At 39.0% G+C, this 27217-nt stretch overlaps 1 protein-coding gene across 3 annotated transcripts in view; it reads right to left on the bottom strand.

Annotated features, from left to right (window-relative positions):
- The window catches only part of ptprt (protein tyrosine phosphatase receptor type T), a 332562-nt gene that overhangs the window by 58618 nt on the left and 246727 nt on the right, over positions 1-27217 (bottom strand). For all 3 annotated transcript variants that reach the window (XM_085457270.1, XM_085457269.1, XM_085457267.1), the window contains 3 exons: positions 17798-17952; positions 12122-12202; positions 11982-12017 (listed from right to left, as the gene is read on the bottom strand). In XM_085457270.1, coding sequence (XP_085313396.1) covers positions 11982-12017; positions 12122-12202; positions 17798-17952 — 272 coding nt within the window. The remainder of the gene's footprint in view (positions 1-11981; positions 12018-12121; positions 12203-17797; positions 17953-27217) is intronic.

Here is a 27217-nt window from a genome sequence, read left to right on the forward strand (position 1 = left end):
AGGAATACTTCGAGGACATCCTTAATCCCACTGACACGTCTTCCGAGGAGGAAGCAGAGTCTGGGGATGAGGGGAATGACCCGCCAATTTCCGGGGACGAGGTCACTGAGGCAGTTAAACAACTCCTTGGTGGCAGAGCCCCTGGTGTTGATGAGGTCCGCCCCGAGTTCCTGAAGGCTCTGGACGTTGTAGGGCTGTCCTGGTTGACACGCCTCTGCAATGTTGCGTGGAGATCAGGGGCAGTACCTGTGGACTGGCAGACCGGGGTGGTGGTCCCCATCTTTAAGAAGGGGGACCGGAGGGTTTGTTCCAACTACAGGGGGATCACACTCCTCAGCCTCCCTGGGAAAGTCTATGCCAGGGTGCTGGAAAGAAGAGTTCATCCGCTAGTCGAACCTCGGATACAGGAGGAACAATGCGGTTTTCGTCCTGGTCGCGAAACACTGGACCAGCTCTTTATCCTCTCGAGGATACTTGAGGGTGCATGGGAGTTTGCCCAACCAGTCTACATGTGTTTTGTGGACTTGGAGAAGGCATTCGACCGTGTCCCTCGGGGTGTCCTGTGGGAGGTGTTGCGGGAGTATGGGGTGTCTGGCCCATTGCTACGGGCCATTCGATCCCTATACAACCGTTGCAAGAGCTTGGTTCGCGCTGGAGAGATTATATCTCTCGGCTGGCCTGGGAATGCCTTGGTATTCCCCCGGATAAGCTGGAGGAGGTGGCTGGGGAGAGGGAGGTCTGGGCCTCTTTGCTTAGGCTGCTGCCCCCGCGACCTGGCCTCGGATAAAGCGGATGAAGATGGATGGATGCTTTTAATTTTTCTAATTTTATATATGTTTGCACATTTCATTTCTTGTTAAATGCTATCTCTAATATAAGATTGTACTACTACTACAACTTTATTTTGCAATGTTTTTATTAAAAGGTATTCAAATGAAGAAATTTGTGTTTTTCATTGAGATACATAAGTTAGTAAATGTGAAATTGCTATACAAGTCAAATAATGGGGAGATAATCGATAATCAAATCAAAATAGAATTGGACTGAAAAATTATTCGCTAGATTCATCAATTAGGAAAATAATTGTTTTGCCCAGCCCTATTTCATTCCTCTTCGTAGGTGCATACCTCCACCCTTTTCCACCTGTGCCCTACTCTAATTACAGACCACAGTGTCATCTGCAAACATCAAAGTCCATGAAGACTCTTTCCTGACCTCATCTGTCAACTTGTCCATTACCGTAGCAAACAAGAAGGGACTCAGAGCAGAGCCATGTTATCCCACCCCCACCTTACACCTATCTGTTACTCCAACCACACACCTCACCACTGTCTTGCTGTCCTCATACGTGTCCTGCACGACCCTCACATACTCTGCCATTGCTCACTTCCTCACAGTTCCTCTCTTCCCTATCATATACTTTCTCTAGATCCTCAAAGACACAGTGCAACTCCATCTGACTTTCTCTGTATTTCTCTATCAACACTATCAAATAAAACACCACATCTCTATTTCAGACAGGCAAAACAGTCACTGCCTTCTTTCCTAGACATCTCTGTGCCTCCACAGGTATGTCATCTATACCAACTGCCTTTCCCCTCTTCATAGCTGTCTTCAGTCCCACCTTACGAATCTTTTGCACTTAATGATTTGTCGGCTGTGTTCCGTTGTGTTTTTTATGGCCATGTTTTGAATATGTTTTCTTGAAATAACTATGTGCATGTTAATGTTTCACTTTAAATTTAATAATAGTTTTAAGGTTTTCCAGAAACTAAATAATGAAGACTGAAGCTGCTGGGCAGGTCTTTCACAAGGTCGTATTTGGGTATGCGTGCTCAGGACAAAATAATTTTAATTTTATATACTGTAAATGGATGTGTATGTACCTTTCAGTACTCGCTGTTTTGCATGTGTGTGTGTGTGTGTGCATGCGTGCGCGTCTGTAGGCGCATGCACGTGTGCGTACATGTTAAACTCACCAAGGTCAAATATGCATTAAGCCAGGCATGAAATAGAGTCATAGCAGTAGCTCCACAACACTGACTATGATGAAGACATCTCAATGCTAATGGGGAGATTTATTGACCCCACAGGCACAAGGTTGTATGTGTGTGACAGACAGATATAAGGACGGAGCTGGGTGTGCACAGCTAGTGTGTGTTGACAGTGTGAGAGAGAGGGATTGATTTGAGTGAGGTGTGTGTGAATGCGTGTGTGTGAAGGCCGTTTATGCTGTCGGTGAGTGTGTATGTTAATGCAGTCCTTCATGCTTGGCAGTGTGCTATATAAAGTTCCCTCCTCCCACCCTGTGACTTTATTAAGACTCAGTTATGGATGACTTCGAGTCAAAGTATCACTGTGTTAGCACTTAACTCCATCTTCAAAACTAGTGTGCCCATCTTTCTGCCTTTAAATCTATATTGTATACCCTTTTTCAAAGGCAAAATATTCCCATTTAGCTCTGTAGTCTTCCAGGATTAAAAGCTTGGCCTTTTTGTTACAGTATGTGCAATTAAATATCACAGGCATGACCACCACTATGTTCATTATATACTGCATATTATAAATTTAGATTGCTTTAAATTATATCTCACAGTCAGTTAGGATTTTTTGTATGCCCGTGGTTTGGCCTCACAAAAATGACTGTCATCCACAATATTTTTTTCCAAGTAATATGAAAGAAGTGGCTTTATTAGCAGCAACCGAATATCTGTATTTACAGAGAAATAAAAAATCTAATTCTGCTTTTATTCACTGGGCATGCATCGGCCAACACAGGCACAGTCACTGTAATTAGAGTAGGCAAACTATTATTCAAACGGAAATTGAAATTATGCTAAACAATACACACTATAAAATATAACCATTATTTTCTACTTGGACATTTGTAGTTGGAAATAAGTAGCAGACATGCCATTCTTGCTTTATTCTATCCCTATCGTAGTCCACTGTTCCGCGTTACAACGTAATGATGCAACTCATTTTACATTCATTAAATACAGCATTTCATTTTAAATATGCCTACCATGATTCAATCGTTTTCTTCTAGCTACACATCCTAGCATGAAGAAACATCTGTTATATCAGGCATGTCTTTGTAAATGCACAGGTTCTTAAAATGCAAATAACACATTCTGCAAACATTACAGCACTAAAGTTCAAGAGCTGGAAACACTCTCATGCAGTTTGGAGACAGAAATCTTAGCAGCGAGCATTTTAAAAAAGCAAGAAAGCTGTGGCTGGTAAGTTTATCTCTTTAGTTCTCTTCCTCTTTATTTCTTTCAATGAAGCACAAGGTCAAGTTCAACTCTATTTCACTGCTGCACATCCTGGCAAGTGAAATTCTCTTCGGTATGGATGAAAAATTGCTCAGATATTTGAAACACATTATAGCCGGCAGAAGAACAGTAAGCCGTTAACATAAAAGATGGAAAATACAAGTGCAACTGAGCTGTCCAGGGGAGGAGGGATGAAATGGAAAGCAAAAAAAATGATAGAAATGCAGACAGCAATCAGCGGATGAAAGAGTGGAAAATGAAAAGAAATAAAGAGATCCCTTGAGCCCTAATATGTCTGCCAGTCAACAAACGATGTATAGTAAAATTGGCCTTGAAGGGAAGAGGGTACACATACAGTGGCTTGCAAAAGTATTCGGCTCACTTGAACTTTTCCACATTTTGTCACATTAAAGCCACAAACATGAATCAATTTTATTGGAATTCCACGTGAAAGACTAACACAAAGTGGTGTAGACGTGAGAAGTGGAACGAAAATCATACATGATTCCAAACATTTTTTACAAATAAATAACTGAAAAGTGGGATGTGCGTAATTATTCAGCCCTCTGAGTCAATACTTTGTAGAACCACCTTTTGCTGCAATTACAGCTGCCAGTCTTTTAGGGTCTGTCTCTACCAGCTTTGCACATCTAGAGACTGAAATTTTTGCCCATTCTTCTTTGCAAAACAGCTCCAGCTCAGTCAGATTAGATGGACAGCGTTTGTGAATAGCAGTTTTCAAACCATGTTTGGCATTGATCACCACCTGCACTCATGTATATATCTATCTACTTAGCACTTTTAATTCTTCTTCTTATTTTTATTTTTATATCCATTTAAGCGTTTATGACAGTATGTTTGCACTACGCACCACAGCAATTTCCTAATGTTGTAAACCTGCTCAACATTTGGCAATAAAACCCTTTCTGATTCTGATGACAGAGGGGTTAGCACTGTTGTTATGTAGTTTACATGTGCCCCTTGTTACGTTTCGGTGTTGTCAGTGTGTTGTTTTTGGCGTGACTGTTATGTGTTTCCTGTTTTACTTTGAAAGTCTGTGTTATCTTAGTCTTTTCAGTTTACGTTTCCCTGTCTCGTCAGTTCTGAGTTGCCCCAGCTGTGTTTCCCTCTTGTTGTCCATTTTCCTGATTGCTCCCTCTAGGTATTTAAACCCTGTGTTTCAGTGTGTCATGGTCGCGATCTCCCCCGTGTTGTAAATAGTTTGGTGTTTTGTTGTAAATAAATAGTTTGTTGTAAATAGATTTGTCGATACTTTCGTTTCGGGATTTTGGTGGTGAGCTTTAGTGGGGTTTTTTTGTGTGTGTTTTTTTTTTTCTTTATTTTTACTTTTTTCGTGTTGCACTCCGGTTGCCTAGGCCGGGGTGTAACATATGGGGGCTCGTCCGGGATTGCCTTCGCTGGGGGGTCCGGGGACCGCCCCAGCCTTTGTCGTCGCTGGAGGGTCCGTGGGACCGCTCCAGCCTTCATCCGCCTTCGCTGGAGGGTCCGTGGGACTGCTCCAGCCTTCATCCGCCTTCGCTGGAGGGTCCGAGGGACCGCTCCAGCCTTCGTCGTCTGCTGGAGGGTCAGTGGGACCGCTCCAGCCTTCATCATCTTCGTCTGCCTTCGCTTCAGCTGTCCGTCTCCGCTGGAGGGTCCGAGGGACCGCTCCAGCCTTCATCCGCCTTCGCTGGAGGGTCCGAGGGACCGCTCCAGCCTTCGTCGTCTGCTGGAGGGTCAGTGGGACCGCTCCAGCCTTCATCAGCTTCGTCTGCCTTCGCTGAGGGGAGGGTCCGTGGGACCGCCCCAGCCTTTGTCGTCGCTGGAGGGTCCGTGGGACCGCTCCAGCCTTCATCCGCCTTCGCTGGAGGGTCCGTGGGACCGCTCCAGCCTTCATCCGCCTTCGCTGGAGGGTCCGAGGGACCGCTCCAGCCTTCGTCGGCTTCGTCTGTCTGGATCAAACTTTTCACTTGGTGTTAAATGTTTGATTTTTGGGTGGGGGGAACTGTTACGTTTCGGTGTTGTCAGTGTGTTGTTTTTGGCGTGACTGTTATGTGTTTCCTGTTTTACTTTGAAAGTCTGTGTTATCTTAGTCTTTTCAGTTTACGTTTCCCTGTCTCGTCAGTTCTGAGTTGCCCCAGCTGTGTTTCCCTCTTGTTGTCCATTTTCCTGATTGCTCCCTCTAGGTATTTAAACCCTGTGTTTCAGTGTGTCATGGTCGCGAGCTCCCCCGTGTTGTAAATTGTTTGGTGTTTTGTTGTAAATAAATAGTTTGTTGTAAATAGATTTGTCGATACTTTCGTTTTGGGATTTTGGTGGTGAGCTTTAGTGGGGGTTTTTTGTGTGTGTGTGTTTTTTTTTTTTCTTTATTTTTACTTTTTTCGTGTTGCACTCCGGTTGCCTAGGCCGGGGTGTAACACCCTGTGCAGGTTTCCTCCTGCCACAGTCCTCCTTCCAAACTGGCTCTTGGCATGCATGCGAGAGTATGTGGTTGCCTGCCTCTGTATGTTAGCCCTGTGATGGACTGGCAGTATTTCCATGTCTTTCACCTTATGACATGCCAAGTGCGTGGATGCATACTTTTTTAAAGCCTTAGTGGGTCTGAGTGATGAGCGACAAAGGATAAAAATGACAGGGGAGAAAAAAATTGAATATATTTCTTATATAAGCATCATGTCATTAATTAAAGTGCAGTTCGCTGATTGTGATTACAAAATCAGCTTAGAAGACTTTGAAATCCAGAAAAGAAGAGATGAAAAGAATGACAAAAAAACAAAAATGGAGAAGGAAAGGGAAATAAAGGGCGATAAATGACGGAAGAGAAAGAGCACCAGCAGAATGTATATCTACTGCGGGTCACAGAGATCATCTGGTCTAGACAGTATCCCAGCGGTTTACCTCATTTCACCTCCCTTCTCATGACACAAGGCCAGAAATCACTTATTCACAAACTCCTCATAACTGTGTGTGTATGTGCACGAAAGCCTGCCTCTTTGTAACATAGAGACACCATAGTCAAACAGAGATAACTGTGTGTGGGTGGGTGTTTGTTTGTACATGAGTTACTTAAACTGTGATCTGTGAAGTCAGCACACAGAATATTTTGCTTCATGAGAATTTCTTATTTAACAAAAATTGAGTCTTATCTTAGCAAGTTAGCAACTGAGAGAGAAAGAAACAGGTGGCCAGAAAGCTTCTCCTACTTCTCTTTCCAGAAAAAGGAGCATCAACTTCAGATCCTTGTTTGCCAGTTTGCTGTGTACTGTTATTCAGTTTGTTAGTATTGATGACTTTTGCCTGATGCATTGAAATAAAAATTAAAGCTAATAATATGTGAGTTATACTAGTTAAATGTCTCCATTTCAAAGCTGTCAAAAATCACATGTTTGTCAGTTACTCCTGATATAAGAAACCACTACTACTAATAATATTATTACTAAAAATAATAAGCCAACACATTCTTGAATCCAACCTACGAATCTGAAAATGCAATATGGTAGCAAAGAGGTTTGTTGGGGGTTTTGTTAATATAAGAAAAAAATACAGATTTAATCTCACTAGGCCCTTTCTCTGTGGAGTTTGCACGTTCTCCACATGTTTGCGTGGATTCTCTCCAGGTACTCCAGTTTCCTCCCACAGTCCAGACATGCAATTAGTGGGGTTAGGTTATTGGTGACTATAAATTGCCCATAGCTGTGAATGTGAGTGCGAATGGTTGTCTGTATCTGTGTTAGACATGTACCATCATTGGTGACCTGTCCATGATGTACCCCCTGATCCTGATAAGGATAAGGGCTCCAGACACCTCAACCTAGTTTCTTCAGAATGCCAAGAAAAATAAATAAAATAAAATAAAATAAATCCTGGAGATATTCCTACTATGCATTTTCATTTGCTCATTGCATTTTCATCTGAAACCATTTTTTTTTTTATATTGGTATTTTTAGTATGTTCCTATACCCTTTCACACTAAGCCTTACTGAATGAAGAAAATAAAAAACTGAAAAGGATCCCAGTCATTAAAGCAAACTGAGCCAACTAACTGCCGAAAAGGTCTGGTATGCTGGGTTTAGCTGTGGCTCCTCAGTCAAAAGGAAGTATGTCTGAGAGACCAGTAGACTTGAATATAAGCTGTGTAAGCAGGCAGTCAAGATGTGGCTGAAAAAGAGCACAGAGGTTCAATCTGCCTTAAGAGCATAAGGTTTAGAAAAGCCTTCTCTCAACCCTGCACTCACCTTCAATTACCCAGCAGTGCCACATTATGGCCAAACAAAATGACTACCATTAGCCATAATCACCTTACATGCAGCCTGATGCTATGCTGAACTGGACTGGGAAAATAATTGGCCCTCAGTAATATGGTTGGAAAAAAAAAAGAAGAGATATTTCCAATACGAGCAGGGCTGTAGATAGAAAATATGTGCTCTTTGCACAGGTGGTAACTCTGGACGATCATCAACTTTCATTGTGCCAGCAGCACAGTTGCTGTTAAGTGCTCTACTTACTTGCACTGCAAAATATTTTTTTGGAAAATGTCACGTCAACAAGGTCTTTGGACTGAATCGTTTCTTTCAGTAAAATATGCACTGAAAAAAAAATCAAGGATTCTCATCTTTTCATTATGTTAGTTTGCTCAAAATCTTTTCATCACTTTTCCTGTGTATCATTTTTTTGAACAAAGATATCCTTCACTCGTATGTATTGGCCCTTTTCAATCACAGCAGCTTTTTAAGGGACTTTAAATTGTTCATTAAAATGGAAGAACCTAGCTCTAAACTTAAACGCCATAAAGTATGGATCTTGAAAGTATTATTAGTAATAGTGTTCCACTTATGAATTCAGTCAAAAACAGAGATATATACTACAACAAAGGATGCAGATGATACCAGTCCATTTCAATCAGTCTTATAGTCAAAAATCAGTCTCAAAAAGGAATTAACCCTCAGCTATTTGACCATGGAATTAATTAGATATCAATTAAAACAATTATAATCCTATAGATCCCATGCATGCACTTACATGCATTTAAAACTTTAGTGTGTATATATATATATATATATATATATATATATATATATATATATATATATATATATATATAGTAAGAGTAGAAAAGGTACTAATAAAAATACCCCAAAACCTGACATATTTACAGTTACCTATAGTAATGTGCTACTTCTACCAGGGCCAAAAAGGTGTCCTCTGGTCATCTTTTAACCACTAAGGCTGTGCTGTACTGATAACACTGATCACATAAAAAAAGTGGACCCTGATCATGATTTAGGGAGCAAATTAATATACTGAACAAATGATCCCTTTTAATGCAGTTCTGCCTTCAGTCAAATTTAGTCAAAGCCTTGAAATTTTGAAGCTGTAACCTTCTGTTGATTTGAGTTTCCCCAACTTTAAGGTTTTTAAAGGCAAGCAGGAATATGCAGAGGGGAATTTAAAATACAGATTTTTATTGTCTTTTTCTCGAGCTCCTATGCGTCTGTGTTTGTCATAGTATTTGTGCAACTGTGTGTACCTAATTAACCGCAGAAAGCTCCTGATCCATAAAAAAACACGACTTCTGTGTTAACAGCAGCAAAGGATTGTCCTTGGCAGGGTATAAAAGGCTGACACTTCCTTTGTGAACTGACAGAGAACAGTGTTGCGTAACCTCTTAACATACATCAGTGTCTGACAAATTGATTTTTAGACAAACGTGTTTGCACATAAAATGCACACTATGCCGCTGTGGCTTTGTACTGATCCACAGGATTTATGTCGCATCAGTGTTAACACTGTGCTGGGTGTATGTGCATATGGATATTTGTGAGTGTGTACTCTGTGTATTTGTAACTTTGTCATGTGTTCTTGAGTCTTGATCTATATATTTGCATTTTTGTCTATATTCTGCAACAAAAACTTAGGGAGAAAAACAGCAAGGTTGTGTGTGCATTTCTATGGAATACCCTTTGCGGAGCCAAAAAAACGCCTGAGTCTAAACACACATGCCCTCCTGCTGCCCCAGAAAAAAACAAAACACAGCAAAAAAAAAAAGAAAAGAAAGAAAAAAAGCTTTTCTTTGCATAGTGGATTTATTCAAGCTCCTTTTACTTCCCTTTGATCCTTCAATCTGTATGTCTCTTTTACTGTCTTCTTAATAACTTTCTCTTTCTCTCTTTGCACCTATCTCAGCTCTTCCTGAAAGCTATTGAAAAATGATCCTCACTAGCGTCATTGAGGCTCCTGCTACTATTATCCATTTTGAAAAGCCTGAATGGCATTGAAATGTATTTAAATGTGGGAATCTTACTTTTGAAGTAATATGATTTTTATCCATTTATTATAGATTGAAGTTCAGCTGCCTTTAGAAGTCACCTAGAAAAAAAGAACTCTTGGACTCATTAGAAATTAAAGTGTTAAAATGATAATGTATGACTAGAGGACAATTATTAAAAGGGTATTTTAACATTCAGTCTTTCAGCGATTGATATGTACTATTTGTTGTCTGCTTGGCCAGGTTGGTTCAAGCGTACATTTCACATTGTTTTCCTGTCTTGCAACAGAGGCTGCTTGGTTTGTACTTTAAATTTATGGTTGATAGAAGACATCAAAAGTATGTGGATTTCTTTAAGTTAAGTTAGGGTATTACAGACTGAAAATAATGAAAACACTGCCATTTTAAATATATTTAAAACTATCTTAGAAAGTTAGTAAAATGATGGAAGTCTTCTGACCACTATGCTTACAATGTATAAATACATTGAGGTTATTATTATTGCATATTGTCTGGTTTATTTCCATTTTTAACATCTGTATTTCCTATTCCTCTCTCTTTCCTCTTTTTTCTCTTCTACACTCTGCCTTGTTACCTTGGATAATGATGTTGATGATAATAACCTAAATTGTTATGCTTAGGCTGATGTGCAACCAACACCTAGACTGCTGCTATATGATGACTACAGATGACATTTATGCAGGAAGAGATAAAACTTTATAAAATCCAGGAAACCTTTTTTTTTTTTCCATTTCTTAGACCTTAAAAATATGTAAGTTCTGCTATTTATTTTTTCACTGGATGAAATCTATTTTTTTTCTATATTTTGTGTATTAATTGTAGCGGATTTTTCTTTGAGTAATGATCAAAGTTTCATTTTACATTCCTTGATTTTCGAACTGTAGTAAGAACAGATGGTTCCATAAAACACTAATGTCATAGCATGAAGATGTATGACAGCAAATTTTTGCCATTGCACAAATCGCTCAAGCATTTCTTTGCATTCTGCTTCATCATGCCTTGATGTTCATCAGCAAATGGCACAGAAACCTCTGTACCAACTGCATGAACTGCAGAAAAGAAGCTCAAATATATTAAAGTTGGATCACTGCTATAGAATAAAAGTTGTATTTTTCTACAACTGTCTACTTTGGTGAGTTTTTTTAGGGCAGGAACAACTCAAAAATGGGTGTTTATGACAGTGATTTTACGACAGGCATAAAAACTGTCTACACAGATGTATCTGAAACTCATGTCCTTAAGAAATGAGGGTGGGGGTTTGACCCCCACCCTCGGCAATCAAAGAACTGACATCATCCTTGATCAATCTACAGTTTGCTGAAGCCTCATCAGAAATGGTCTCAATGGAATGGTGGGTGTCAATGGCAAATTACACAAAAACTGGGCTCAAAAGTGGCAAAAGGTTTTGGAGTGATAGAAAGGCATATAATGGAACAACATCAGTCATAGATTGGCTTCCCCAGAACCCAGACTTCACTAATATGGAAGAATTGTGGGACCATCTTGACATAGATTGGATCACAAGGCAGACAAAAAAACACAAAACAAAACAAAACCCTTCAAGAAGTCTACTCTTTAAGACTACTTTGCGAAATTAGAAGAAGGCTTGCCTTTGTGGTGGAATAAAGGTGCTTATGCCAAATACTGACTTTTAAGCGACTTCTTTATTAAAAATTGTACAGAATTGGTTTTGGCATGTATATGTTTATCTTCGGACATTTCAATAAATCACTGCACCCATTTGCAATCTACTGTACCTAGCAAACTATAAAGAAATGGGGGAGGCTTTTGGACAGCACTGTGAAAAATGAAAAATAGAAACAGTGAAAAAGAACGGAGAAACTCCACAATCAAAAGAAAGAGCGGAAAGTGGAAGCAGAACATTTGGAGAAAAACGCGAACACTGGCGAGAGGAGGTGTGGCAAGAAGAGGATGAGCTAGGAGCTGACTGATAACTATAATCACATAAAACAAACTTTCCTGTAAAATCCTTTGCATGTGCAGAATGTGTGAGACTGTGTGAAATAGTTCACTTATGCAAAGACAAGCTATACACAGACGTCACACTTTGGCAGTGGCTTGAGCCAACCTTCTTGGCAAAGAATGTGTCAATCTGGCCAACAGAAGGGAAGAGAGGGAGGAAATGAAGAGAAAAAAACAGAAAGAAGGTACAGGAAAATGGTTTTGCAATTTCATTCTGTCCTTGTGTAAATGATGTGATTGTGTGTGGACACATTTCTCCTAGCGTGTGAGTACGAGGGGACTCAAGTTCATTTCAAGATCAAGCACAAAAAATAAGACATGCATTTTTTCTGCTTCATGTATCAGTGCAATTAGCAATAAATTGTGTATTGCAAACATTAGTACATCAGATTTATGCCTTGAGAAAGGAAACTCATAGAAATCCAAATTCTTACCTATAGAAGTTGTGGCTGGAACTGGCTCTTTGGACACTGCAATGATATTCACAGTCATAAATGAAAAAAAAGTGTTCAGTTATGAAGAGGAATTCAATGTAAAATTAAAAGACAGATAGTGTGTGAGGATGTGTGTGTACCTGAGTAGTAGGAATTCAGCAAGGATTTGCTCTGCAGCATCTTGCTTCCTTGCACTGAGAAGGAGCAGGGAGAAGGAGAAGCTGGGAAGGAGACAGAAAGGTGAAAAGAAGGTGAAAAAAAGGATTCAAAACAATAAAAACGGAGGAAGGTGAAAAAGGAGGATGCGAGAGAGAAAGAAGGAGGTTAGGGTGGACAAGGAGAAGTAAATGTAGACAGGAAAGAGAAAAAATATATATAAAATGAAAAGTTGTACAGTGAAAGTTTTAAATGAAACAAGCATAAGAGTAAGAAAGTGAAACATGCAACATGAGAAAGAGAAGAGGTACAGGAATCAGGAGGTTGAAAAATAAGAGGGTCAGGTTTGATAAGAAAAGAAAAGGAAAAACAAAATATCATAGGACATGAAATCTAAAAAAAACACCTACATAAAGACAGATCAGTATGCTATATTCAGCAGTTCAGGGGACAACTCAATAAAACTAATGGCACCATTATATTGAATTTTGAGGATAACAGGGCTTATATTCCAACAATTGTGCACTAAAATCTGGTGTAAAAACGAAACCGAAAAAGACCAATGGATAGGAAGATCACAATTTGTTTTAGAAAACACAATATAAGCATTCTGTAGGATTTATAATACCATACCAATGATATGTCAGTTTTGATTAAAACAACATTTTTAAAGAGGTCATTGATGAGAAGTCAGGCAAATTGTAAACACAGTACTTGCATGTGCTAATTTGACCCTTCCTGCCTTAGGTGCCACCCTTTTTGTAGAGCTGACTCTAATCAGCAATTAAGAGAGTACTTAAGGTGAGAGATAACGGTAAGGTCTAGAGCAGGGGTGGGAAGCTCCAGGCCTCAAGGGCCAGTGTCCTGCAGATTTTAGATATCAACCTGGTCAACACACCTGAATCAACCAATTAGTTCATTACCAGGTCTCTGAAGAACTTCAACAGATGCTGAGGACATCATTTAGCCATATAAATCAGCTGTGTTGGATCAAGGACACATCTAAAACCTGCGGGACACCGGCCCTTGAGGCCTCGAGTTTCCCCACCCCTGGTCTAGATCCTTGTTGGTTTTACAGATTGTGAGCTGTATCTGCGGTGGCTGTGTATTCCTGCTTTGTTGAAAGCAGTGTGTTTTGGTCATTTAGCTTTTGGCTTTTCTTTTCAGTTTAGTGAACAACTCCTGGGGGTTTTTTTCTTCTTTTTTTTTAAAGGTGACAGCCACTTCTCTGTCTCTTTTAGTTTAATTAGTAATAGAAATTAATAAAAGCCTTTAATTTAACAATTTTGCCTCCCTGTCTCATTTTTTTTTCAACCTGGACACGTTTTGTTACTTTCACACATCCCTTGGAAAGTAACAATATTATTCATGTAATTTGTCACTTATTAGTTGACAATTACATATGTCTCCTAGAAATACACAGAAATATGAACGGTGAGCTCTGGACACACAGTTTAACTCCAAATGAGAGTGACAGATCTGTCTCAGTATACCCTTAAATCCAGTGCATAACAGCCCAGTGCCAAACATTTTATGCCTTTATGTGAGATGCCAGCAGCACTGACAAAACTTCAGTATTTAATGCCCTTGAAATGATAAATTAGCTGAAAGTAGGACTCCAGAACAAAACAACAACCATGAGCATTTGTTGAAGTGACTTAAGCTTGCATCTATCGTCACTTTTATGGTTATCGGAGCTACAGATGGAACAAAAGCATTACAGTGTACTTTTTTAGTTTACTGAGTTTTAGTTTACTGAAGTTCTGTAACATTCTGTCTCATCAAGGTGGTTAGTCTAAATTGCTATTGCCAGTTCAAACTGGCCACCATGGCAATAAGGTCAATGTACCAAAGCTGAAAGTAATTTAGGAGATATGTCATTGGTAATAAATGTGACTGACGGACTTGGTTTATTAAACAGTGACTAAAAGCTATAAGTCCCTGCACATACACTTTACCTCTCACATATACACATAGCTCTAGGGGTCTATAAATAAATGATATCTGGGATACAGAGGCCCACATATAAACAAATACAATAAGACAAAACCTAAGGGGAGTGCTGGGAAACTGACAGTTTCATATTATATGCTACCTAGCCTGTTCAATAATCCACATTATATGACAGAGCTAACCTACACATATTTATCTCTTAAGACCTGTATGCATATGGATGCACATGTTTACGCCCACTTGAAGGTAACTGTTCTTGGCTCATTTACATGTTTACATGTTAGCATAGAAATCACTTATGTGTTTGTTTTTTACTATCTGTGAATTTTGATGGTCTAAAGTGAAAAGGTTCCTTTTATGTTCACTGAGCAGATCATAAGATAATGTGCATTTGTTTTCCATCTTTTCCTCTCTCATGCCTTTTTTTTTTTTTTTTTAAATCTCTACTTTGTTGCAGTTTCTCTGATTTTGATTTGGTTTTCCACATACATTCCATTTGTATTGTTTACTTAAGCATATAGTAGTTATATATTATATTTGTAATTAGTTCTAGTGTCAGATTCCATCCATCTTCCAGGGGGCCGGAGTGAGTAGAGCGAGAGGCAGGGTCTGGGCTCACACAAAGAGACAGACAAACATTCACACTCACATACACACCTAGAGGATATTTAGAATCACCTGAGCCCACTAATGGCATGTCTTTGGACTATGGAAGAAACCTGGGATAGCAAACCTACAGAGACACAAGAAGAACTCCACAAAGTTTTTTTTTAAACACAACAACAACAACAACAACAACAACAACAACAACAAAAACCTCTGCTGTCATTTTGCGGTTTCAAATGGGTAAGGTGGTTTCAGGAATCGTCTCTTACTTTAGGAATATTGCTGATAACCAGATTACTATGTAATAATGAAAGTCCTTGTGAAACACCAAGAACAGATTCTATAACCAATGTATGATATTCTCTCTTCCCAAATAAAAAGGAATACACACACACACACACCACCAAACATCCATTCACCCGTCCCGCCTAATTGTTATTCAAACTATGATACTCTGTTTGTGTAACGTTTTCTGATACAATGGCCCAATTTCTCTACTGCTGATTATTTAAGTTTCGTCTTCTCTCTCCATTGTCCTCTTTCCTCTGCCTATTCCCTAGTCTCTTCCCTCTGCTCTCCTCTCCTAATACCCCCACACAACATATTTTCTCCTCTTCTATGATAAAATCCCTCACGTCTCATGTGTACCGGCACTGTATGCTAATGTGCCGGAGAAAGAAGCTCAACTTTAATACAGTGAGGAGTGTACCTGCATACAAAAAGAAATCTGCTTTGGCAGCAATGTCCTGTGAAGTAAGCTGGTGACTGGGTGAAAACACAATAACACAAAAAGGTTATTTGCCCTGTGAGGGTCCATTTCCGCAAATATTATTGGGTCCCCTATCTTGTGTCAGCATTTTTCTCTGTCTCATTAAGACTGAGCTTGAATTGGTGACTATGGTGTGTGTGTGTGGGTGTGTGTGTGTTTCCAATTTCTTTATTTCTTTTTCAAATATTCACAAGACACTGTAAGCACACAACAAAAAAGAGAATGAGTCATATTTTTATACGTGTAACCTTGACAAAGTTTTGTACCATTTTTCCAAAGCTCACAATGGGCAAAGTCAAGTCTCTTTTACATATCCAAATCTTCATTTCACATTTACTGAAAAATTGCATAAAGAAATTCAGTTTCAATGCTGAACGTTTGTTTGGCTACAGGGAAGGTCTAGTAAGTTCTCAAGAAGCACAGGATGTCAAGCGTCTGTCTTATACATTCAAAAAACATAAACATATTTATAGACCTGGGGTAGTTGTTTCTAATTGAAGAAAGGGAATTACAGTTTGGTCCATAAGTTTTTGTTTAATAACAAATTTCTTTGTATTTATTGACTCTGTGCAATGACTGCCAGATAGACATTACCAAATGCTATTTCTGCCTTTGAGATTCTCCGATTGGTCTTTAGTGCATCCACCATCAGATGCTGCTTTTTTATGGGTCTTTTTTGCCTTCAGTTTCCAGGCCACTCAGTATCCCATTTCTCTTCCTTGAGAAAATCTTTGGTTGTATTTGCATTATGGTTTAGGTCATTATCTGTTTACACTGAGGTGCTCTCCGATCGCTTTTTCAGCATTTGGCTGAATCTGAGCAGAGTATAGCCATGTACGTAGACTTTAGAATTCATCGTGCTACTTTCATCACCAGTTAGATTATCAATGAATACTAATAACACGGTTCCAGTGACACCCATACATACCACAGCATGCCTCCACCCACCAGATATTGTGCTATGCATTGGGTTGGTATGATTCTACTCTGTTATTGGGTTTTTCACTCTAATGATGGGCTTCTTCATTTGCATCAACATCTCTTTGGACATTATACTGAAACAGCTACTAAATGCAAGTTAAAAAGTTGGAATCAACTGTAAAAGTTTTTTTTTTAATATATTTTTCTCTTTCTCTTATATATTATATATCTTAACTTGTTATAAAGTAATCAGGGAACAAGCCTCACCTGGCCATAAAAACATTTAAGTCAATTGTCAAATTACTTTTGAGACTTTGAAAAAGTGAGACTGTGTACGAATGGCTGCAATTCTTAAACAATTAATCCAAGGCATGTGTTTAATCCCTTGAATTAAAGCTGCCCTTCAATGACATCTGATGAATTGTTTTAAGGTGTCAGTGAACTGGCAAAATTACAAAAAAAAAAATCATTGTCATTGTCCAAAGACTTGTGGACTTATGGCTGATAAAACATTAAATGTCAAGTTGAAGGTTAGCTCCTTTTTCTATATGTTGCAAATGCAAAAACTAATTGCAACTAATTGCTAATTTTACAGTATATATAGGTCCTACGCTCCAGATAAAAGTGGTCTGCTTTAAGTATTTTCAGTACAAAAACATTATTTTACGTCAAAACTGCAGCACGGACAGTTAGAAAAAGAGTGCAGGCAATTACGTCCAGCATTAGCTTGGTACTTAGTCCCTCTTCACCATCCCTGGCTTTCAGTGGTCAAGCACTCCCAAAAGGCCAGCATGACATTTTCAAGTGAAAATGCCCTCCTGAGAGGTCTTGTCTAATTACATCAGAATCACACACAGTTTTACAAAAAGCTGGGACTACTCCCCAACAAATCAAGGCCTAGTTGAAATGTGTGGAATATGCTGTGAAAGAGGATATGCACACTTATATTGTACTTGTATAAAGCACCACATAGAGAAAAAATAGAGGGCTCAGCTGAAAATTGTTAAAACAGCACTAAGTACGATGGAGGCTAGTGAAGCAGCACAACACACTATGGGTGAAAGACGGCCATATGGAGAGTTTTATTATAAAAATGAAATGTCCACTATTTGAATAAATGAATGTGACAAAATGATTAATGGTACAGAGTCCTAGCATATGCATATTTTAGGGAGTGACAAGGGGAAAAGAAACTTGAAAGTTAACTTTCAGAGAAACAGCAAATTAATTAAATCTGTGGGGTTTTTGTTATTTTTTCTTAACACTTTCCAGAAATAATACAATGTGGAAAGGACAATGTAGTATTATATTTTCTTGTAAAAAAAACAAAACAAAAACATTATGGTGCCATTTACAGCTGATATCTTCTGGATGCACCTTAGGGCTAGAACTGCAGAGCATTTTGACTTACTGAACCCATTGAGGTCCTGGTTGGAGGTGGAAAAGGGGTCATCTTTGTGTAAGGTGCTGACTTTAGTGGTGCTCTTATCAGCTGTGGTGACTGGACCCATCTCCCTCTGCTGAGTGGAGCTGCTAGCAGTTTCCTTCTGCTTTTTTGCCAACTTTCTATAGAGGTTCAAAAACATAAAAACAAGGATACACAAAGATGAATTATTCACATACAGAAATGCATGCAATTCCTTACATCCACATGCAGCGCGTAAACACAAAGGCACATATACAAAGAAATATTCTTTACGGAACAACAATACTCTTTGGAAGATGAGTTATGGTGAGAACACTAAGAAAAGAGAAGATTTTCTTTATTATATGCAGTGACTTGAAACAAAAGAGAATAAATGGCAATATAAGAATGAACAGTGAGTTCTGTGCGCAATAGTGTAGGCAGAGACACATTTCACAGCAAATATTATATGAAACATATATTTTACTTTTTACTTTATGTCAAAATGACAAGGAATATGATTTTGATGATGTATAATGAGTAGTTAAACCCAATCAGGAAGTAAACATGTGCATTTGCATCATCTTTTTAAAAGGTGTGTTTTACCAACAATAAAAAAAAGTTTCTCCATATCATCATTCTAAGGGGCTGTTTCCTGTTGAAAAATGAGCAAACTGCATAAAAAAGTATTTTTTAAAAATGGCCTATGTATGTATAGAAAAGCCTTAGAAATTACAGGGTAAGCTGTTATTTTGTCCCCTCTTATATTACTACAGCAAGGGGGAAAATACAGGTGATATGATTCAATATGGAGAGGCTGACATTCAGTACTTCCAGAACATGTGGGGCTTCTAAACTGACTATATATAATGGTAAGGGTAGTTATGCAGTGACTGCTGATGAGATGCCCCTTGAGTGTGAATGTATCCTTTGATATTTTTTCCACTTATCTGCCACAACGCCCATCTGTTGGCCATTTTGCATAGACTATTTTGAGTTTTGCCTGAACCTTCAGCTGAGAGACCAGATGGTAGAAGAGACAGAAAACCATTACAATCTGACATTGTCCAATAGATTCACCAGAACTAACGGAAATATCAAGACAAAGCATATTTTTACTATCATATTCTATACAAGGAGGAGGGCGCGATAATATAGTGGTTAGTACTGTAACCTCAAAGCAAGAAGGTTTCTGGTTTGAACCCAAGCTTGGAGCTTGTTGTGTGGAGTTTGTTGTGTGGGTTTCCTCCTGTTATGCCGGCTTACTGCCACAGTCCAAAAACTGCTTAAATTCACAGAATAAAGCACTATATAAAATTTAATACAAAATTAAATACAGAATTAAATACAAAATTTTCTTGATGACTTATAAATCGCAGAACGGTCAGGCTCCAGAATATCTGTCTGACTTACTGCAGTCTTATATGCACCCTAGAACTCTAAGATCAAGTGACCTCTTGCTCTTGGCCACTTCTAAGTCGAGGCTGGTTCACAGAGGTGACCGGGCATTTGTGGTTGTGGCACTGAAAATGTGGAATTATTTACCTCTCCAGATTAGCAAGGCCCCAACTGTCAGTCTTTTCAAATCCCATCTTAAAACACATTTTCACTCATTAGCTTTCAACATCGCATGAGAGTTACCTATCTATCCACTTGGTCACCTGTTACCAGATATTTGTTATTGATGTTATTTGTTACTGTGTAATTGTTTTTATCATCTTTTTACAGTACTTTGGCCAACATTTTGTTGTTATTAAATTTGCTATATAAATAAAGTAAAAGTAAAGTATATAACTGTACGGTTAAATGCGGCTTATTGCCTAAATGTTTTGACTAGTCAGTAAGACAAGAAAAGTGATATGAATGCCAGTCCATTACGTTTATCTTCTAAACCTGTTTTCAAAAAATGACCGACAAACACAGAAGTGATAATTAACGTGCTACTTTTAAATATCAATGTGACATATTGTCCTCTAGATACAGAACAATTCGACAGTGTGACTTAAATAAGCTTTGCAGTTTGACTCATCTCGATATGAGGAAACTCTGGGCTTGGACATCACCTTGACTAGACAGATGTGTCCAAATCCTGACCACTCGCCAGACTTTGTGTGTCATTAGGGGCCCACAAGGCTTGTCAAATTTTAAAGCGTGAAAAAGGCTAAAAACATGTAGTCTCATTTTGCCTGGATTTAAAAGACAAGAGCTTCACTATCGGAATAATTGGATACCAAAAGCTACAGAACATTAAATTATAAAATCAGAAAATATGTATTTCGCAGTATATGTTACATTTTGCAAGCATTTGCCTTTAAATGCCCATGAACAATCGGTTCACATGAAGTAAAACAATAATACCGTTTTTTAAAACAAAAAACAAACAAGTGCATTTTGTTGATGTTAAATGCTCATTGTGCATTTCAATTAATGCACTGTATATTACTGGAAGTACTTATAATTAAATTGAATAACTAAATGGTACATGGGTCAATCTGTATAAACTGAGAACAGTCTATTCATGGGAGAGTAGCCAGGTCTTTATTACCTGCTTGATTTGGATGATAATAGAACTTGGATGCCAATAGGCTCAGCAGAATAGCAGCCCTTTAATGTAGAAGTATACCTTTTTATATTCTTTTGATATAAAAAATAACCTTGTGGATGCGCTTTAAACCACCATTTAATGGAATTTACTTTGAAATCATAGGCCCAAGTGATCTACTAAGGGAAACCTGTAAATTGTCTACACTCGTAAAAGAACCATTTAATCTTGCAAAAACACTTACAGAGTGTGATATTTATTAAACTACTCACGTCAAATACTTACTGAAGAAGCTGCTACATGAGGTGTTCACCTGCAGTCAGGAGTCATATCCAAGGACACTTTGCCATGAAGAGGGACCAGGGATCATACACCCCACCCTGTAATTACTGGACGACCAAGTCTACCACCTGAACCACAGACTTACCACACTGTTTGATTTTAGATCCTAAAAAGGATACTTTTTTTTTTTAGCATATTCTTTTTTCCAATAGTGTCTTAAAAAGACAGCAGAAATGACTCCATGCCATGTCATTGCTTCCACCATGGCTGTCAGATGATATTGTATGCTTCAGATCATGAGCCATTACTTTCCCTCTTCATACATTTCCCCTCATATATTTCTCAGTGTTTTCTAATTGGCACCTTAGTTTGCAAATGATCAACAAACCCTATCATTAATATGTATTTCAAAATAGAGTAAATATAAATACATTTTGCAGATTTGGCCTATAAAATTCGTCATACTTCTTTCTCTGAGTTTTTGAGGAGAAAAACCTCCTCCAGAATCCACCAACACAACTTTCTGCTTACTTTAAGTATCTGACATCTAGTCACGAATGGTATACAGTGGGCTGTGTACAAGAAATGGTTATAATAGTTCGATGTGTATGTGTGTTGTTGTTTCTATGAGTAAACACTTGATCTCCTTGATATCTGTGTATGCACTGCAGGTGCTGGACATTCAGTGTTTTTGGCTGTGTCTAAGTGTTACATGTGTCTGTTGTATTGGACTGTTGGTGTACACTGGGCAGTGAGTGGGTGTGTTCCTAAGTGACTTATCACGAATCCGCCTAATACGCCTGCTTACACGTGTCTCTGGAAAACCTGCAGTGTCTTGCACAGTCACTCTAAAAGGCAAATAGAGAAAACACAATGTCACTCATACCTATATTGAATAATCGTGAGTCTCTTAACACTTACTTGCTACAGGATTGTTTCACTACTATATGTTGTTAGTGAAACATGAAATTAAAACTGTACTCCACAAAAAAGTCAATAAACATCCAAAGGTCACACTGAATCTGTTTCTTGGCTAAACAGCATCTAGAAAACATGAATTTAAAAAGAAAATGGTGTGTGTGTGTGTGTGTGTGTGTGTGTGTGTGTGTGTGTGTGTGTGTGTGTGTGTGTGTGTGTGTGTGTGTGTGTGTGTGTGTGTGTTTAAAAGCCTGGGATCAGATGATGAGCTGTAGTTGCCCTTAAGCACTTAAGCCAGGGAGAGAAAAGACAGATAAGTAAAAATCAAAGACAGATGATAAGACAGAGACAGAGTAGATGTGAAAAGTGAACATGAGAAAGGAGGAAGACAAATGAAACAGCTCATCAATAAAGAGGCAATAAATAAAAAACAACAACATAAAAACAAAGAAAGAGTGAGATGAACGATGTTAGAAAGAACATTTTCAGGAAAACTACAAGAGACAAGAAGGAATGACCTTACAAAGTTTCTCCCATAATCATTTCCTTCCATCAACCCCAGGTTCAACCTTGCTATGCTCCACACCAATTTATAGGCGACAGAACCTCAAAACCTCCTGTGTGATTGGAGCTTAGAGTGGCCTATTCCTGACTATCTGACTGCACTTTGACAGAAAAGTGGGCAGAGATGAAGAGAAAGAGGAAGAGGAGAGCAAAGAAAGGAAAGTCAAATAAAAAAAACTGAAGAGAAGGAGAAAAAATTAAGAAACGGGAAGTTGAGGAGAAAAATGAAAGGAAAATAATTTTTCCTTTCATTAGGAAATAGAGGTGGCAGATGAAGAAAGTGACAGAAGTAGAAACAATGCAGCAAAAGCAGGCATAGAGTGGAAGGAGAAGTAAAAGCAAAAGACAAAAACCTGCAACTTGTAGTGTGTGAAAGGCTTCCCCACTCTCCTCCCCACTCTTTCACCAAACCTCGACCTAGCACACATTCATATCAATAATGGACTCATTTAAATGACAAATTCCTTGCATATTCTAAGTGGCACTGAGCACGACTTAATCCTTCTTTAATGAATGCCACGGCGGCAGTTCATTAAGTACTAAGGTTACCCTGCCGGGTGCAACCACGGCAAAAATCATGGACTTCTTTGTGGCCAGAGCGACATTAATTGTAGGCTGTTTGGTAGGTTGATAATGAGAGATTTTTGGCAGAAATGTCTTTTTTTGTGTATGAGTGTGAGAAAAGATACATTATAATAGAGAGACATGAGATGAGATGAAATGAGGTGAATCAATGCATCAGTAGATATGGTCAGGAAAAAATTTAATTCTTTCTTATTTGATGTATTAACCTGAGCACTTGATGGGTCCATTTCCAAAATGCTGTATATGTAAAATTCATTACCAAATAATATAATAAAATACAAAAGTTGCTATCCAGGGAGTTAAAGTTTATCTGAAGCTCAGGAGGTAGAGCAGGTCATATACTGATAGGAAGGTGTGTGGTTTGATCCCTGGCTCCCCCACTGTGCATGCCAAATATCCTTGGGCAAGATACTAGCCCCAAGTTGCTCTTCGATGCATCCATCGGAGTATGAATGCGTGTAAAATGCTTGTGTAAATGGGTGAATGTGGCAATTTGTATAAAGCACTCTGAGTGCTCCAGGACAGTAGTAATGCTCTAAGATCTAAGAATCAGTCCATTTACCAGTATATTGTTTTCAAGATAAGTAGGATCATTAATTTGACATCAAAATGGTAATGCAGTACAGCTGTTTCCTTCCTTCCTTCACCTTTTAGACATCCATGTCTATATTTCAGTAGCAGAGTTACTGTTTTGACTCCATGGAGGAGATTGCTGACATATAGAAAGATAATGGCCAAAAAATTTTAAAATCACCTTGTCCATTCTTATTCAAGTTTTTGTGGAAATGATTGATTCTTCAATTTTCAGAAAGCAAACTCTGAACTGAATTTATTTCATGGCAGCAAGTATGGCTTGTTGATACAAACTCATGCCAAGAGAATTGCATTCATTTTAGTTGAAGCTTGGCAAGTGATCACGGCAATCTCAAAGCGTCCAGTCAAACATGGGAGAGGCCATTTGTTTCTTTTGTTGAGTGAGAACTTCTGTATTATGGCTAGAATGGCGTCAGCCATTTGGTTGGCAACTAGATAGCTCAAATATCCTCGAGCCATCCCCAGCCAGTGCTGAAGTCAGACAGGCAGTCAGTCACTTCAGGATGACAGCAGTAGCTCCAGAGGAGGCTGCAGGCGAAGCCCAAACAAACTTTCATCTGCGTATCACAGGATTTAGAGACAGACCCAACAAGGGAGGGAGAGATTGAGGGATATAAAGAGAGGTGAAGAGAGAGATAGAGGTTGAAAAGACAGAGTGAACCAAAACACACAAACACACACTACAGGATTGCAGGAGTCTTGTGCAAATTTAAATCCCCTTCTCATCTAACAGTAAACCTCCTTGGGCTATAACTGTGCATCTATGTATATATGGGTGAGACTGGCTGTGCATTACAACCAATTTTTAAAAGTGGGAAAAAATGTATGTGTATTTTCAGCTTCTTAATTATTAATTTCACATTTTCTACATATTTAGTTGTCATATGTTATGTTTATTTGTATGTTTCCATTAGGGCTGGGGTATATGGCTTCAAATCCATATCGTGGTATAATTTGAAGCATGTGTCGTAACGATATATATCACGTTATATTCTTTTCTTCTGTATACCGTATTTTACACACTATAAGGCCTTTAATTTTCTCAAAAATCGACAGTGCACCTTATAATCCGGTGCGCCTTATGTATGAATTCTGGTTGTTCTTACTGACCTGACCCTGACTACATGGGGCTCAAAATCTGTCAAAAAATGGTTTAGTACAACTTTGGTAAGGTACGAAGCTGCACCACTTGATGGCTTGTCGGAGCATTACGGCTATCGTAGTCAGGAGCCTCGTGAAGTAATCTAGGTCCAAAACTCTGTCTGCTTCAGGTCCCAAAGTCAAACAAACACTGCAGCATCACTGAGAGTTAAAAACTGTCTAAATTCTTTCATCTTTAATAAATTCATCAGCGTTGCTACTAGGGATGCACCGATACCGATACCGGTATCGGGTATCGGCCTCGATACCACATTTTCTAAAGTACTCGTACTCGTTAAAAGTCCCCCGATACCAAGGACCGATACCACGGTCTGAGACCTGTCTATGTTTGAGCGGCATGTAAGAGGTTAATCACAGGCGCCGAGTGCCCGCCCCCAGGCCCCGGCTGCAGCTCAGAGCGGGGAGAAAGCGAAGCGAGACATATCAGCTGTGTGGAACTATTTTAAAGTGAACGATTACGCGAAAACAAAGGCGGACTGCAAATTGTCCTCAGCGAAATTGTCCAGAGGAGGCTCTAAAGGTAGCGCATTTAACACAAGCAATTTAATCAAGCACCTAAAATCCCAACACAACAACAAGTACAAAGAGTTTACCCACGCTTATTAGCACAGAGGAGCATAGCTGATGCTATAGCAGTGGGACGGAAAATAGTTGGGCATTTTAAACATTCCGCCTTAGCCTACTCCCGCCTCGAGGACATTCAGGGACAGCTCAACCAGCCAATAAAGAGACTGCAGCAGGATGTACAGACGCGCTGGAACAGCACGTATTACATGCTCCAGTCCCTCATTGAGCAAAAGCGAGTGCACGAACTCACTGACTATCTCACCGCTCACCAATGGGCTCTTATGGAGACAACTGTTGCCATCCTCACCCCCTTTGAGGAACTAACTAAAAAAAGTGAGCAGCTACAACGCACTAGCCTCTGATGTCATCCCAGCTGTGACTGTGCTAGTGAGACTTCTAAACAGAGAAACAGACGAACAAATTTAAAATTAAATTTTGTTTTTTTATAATTATTTATTCTGTAATGTGTTGCATACAACATGCTTTTTATTTTAAATAAATGTTCTTAATTCCAAACTAGTCCCTTGTTTGTTTGTTTTTTGTTAAATTATAGGACTAAAGCTGTTACCTGCAAATTTAAATCATCTTTTTATTAAGTACTCGGTATCGGTGAGTACTGAAATGCAAGTACTCGTACTCGTTTCCAAAAAAGTGGTATCGGTGCATCCCTAGTTGCTACTTTACCAGTTAAGTTTAACACCCAGGCATCCATGAAAACAGAATTTATTGAATCTAATGGAGTTGGAAGTTAGCAGGAAGTTAGCTCGCTAGTTTCCACCTGAACATGAGAGAGATTTCTGAAAAAATTTAAACATACAGCTCTGCTGTCACTTCCAACATAAAGGAAGACAGAAAACTAAACAGCAGTGACTTTTTTAGGGTTACTGAAGTTGGGCTAGTTGATATATAATGATGTGCTACGTGATGTTAGCATAACATAAACAGTGAAGCTGGAGGATGAACGCTAACTTTTTTCCACTCGATCAAACTCTACGGGAGGGTTCCTGATGGTTAGGGACAAATGCAACCGCATGGCAGGATGCTGTGAACGGACCAAACTTCAGTCAGGAGAACAACTGAGATAATCCATCCACAATACGAGGTTAGTCATTAATATACTGCAACAACATGGGAACAGAGCAGCTGCGACAGAATTCAACATTAACGAATCAATGTTACGGAAGTGGATGAAGCACAGTTTCTGGCTTTCCTCATATTCCAAAACATGCTTTGTCTCTTTGCTATTACTGTCGTCTGGCATAATTTGCAGATGATATTGCTTGCAGCTGCTGCGATGCTTTTGACCAAAACAGGCGCAGCTTGATGACACCATCAACACGAGCTATCGCAGTAGAGCGGTATAGTCAAAATGTCTACCGTTGGCCAAATTCATATCGTTTCTACCATATACCGTTTATACCGCCCACCCCTAGTTTCCATCATATCTTTTCTGCTTATAATTGTATTTCAATTATGGAGTTTTGGTCTTTAGAGATACTGATAGTTATAGTCATAATAAAAATGACAAGAACTATATTAGGTTGGTTTGAGAGAGACTTTTATCAAATTCAAATATTTCATATAAATCAAGATCTTCATGCATTTGTGTCTATGTGTAATAATCCAAACTGTCATCTAAGGACATTCCTTGAGTTCAAGCTTACTCTGTCAGTCTGTGTGTGAGCTGTACATTTGTCCAAGGCTGTTATTGTGGTGTGTTGGTGTATGATTTTGACTATTGTTACAAGGATTATTCTTAAGATGTCTGCTTGTGTCTCCACTGACATATTTATATGAGATTCAGCATGGCAGGTCATGCTCATTTTTTCTATGCCGAGACAAATTAAACACTGTCACGAGTGAGCAAAAGCAGGAAAACCACAGTGATGGCTGCTGTCTTTCTAATTGTGCCAGTTTCATATTATAAAAAAGCAATTTCCAGTGGGTCAACAAGCCTCAGGGGGGCTGTTTTAAAAAGAAGTGTTGGTATATGATGACTTTTCTACTCAGTAAGGAGCCTGCTGGAGATCTGGAGGAAATTTTCAAATGCTTTGAAGACAGCTGCAGAAGTGAAGAGTTTTAAAAATTCTCAGCAAGGATTTGTGCAGGAGCTCGGGGCAACACCGTGCATGTGACTGTGCAGGTATACTGGTGTGTGTGTGTGCACGCCTGTACGTGTTTCTGCGTGTATGAACAGACAGCTATAATAGTGC

This window comes from Copadichromis virginalis, linkage group LG5, assembly GCF_057382275.1.
Source record: "Copadichromis virginalis isolate Kocher_CV1m ecotype Utaka linkage group LG5, C_Virginalis_male_GT1.1, whole genome shotgun sequence".
NCBI lineage: Eukaryota > Metazoa > Chordata > Actinopteri > Cichliformes > Cichlidae > Copadichromis > Copadichromis virginalis.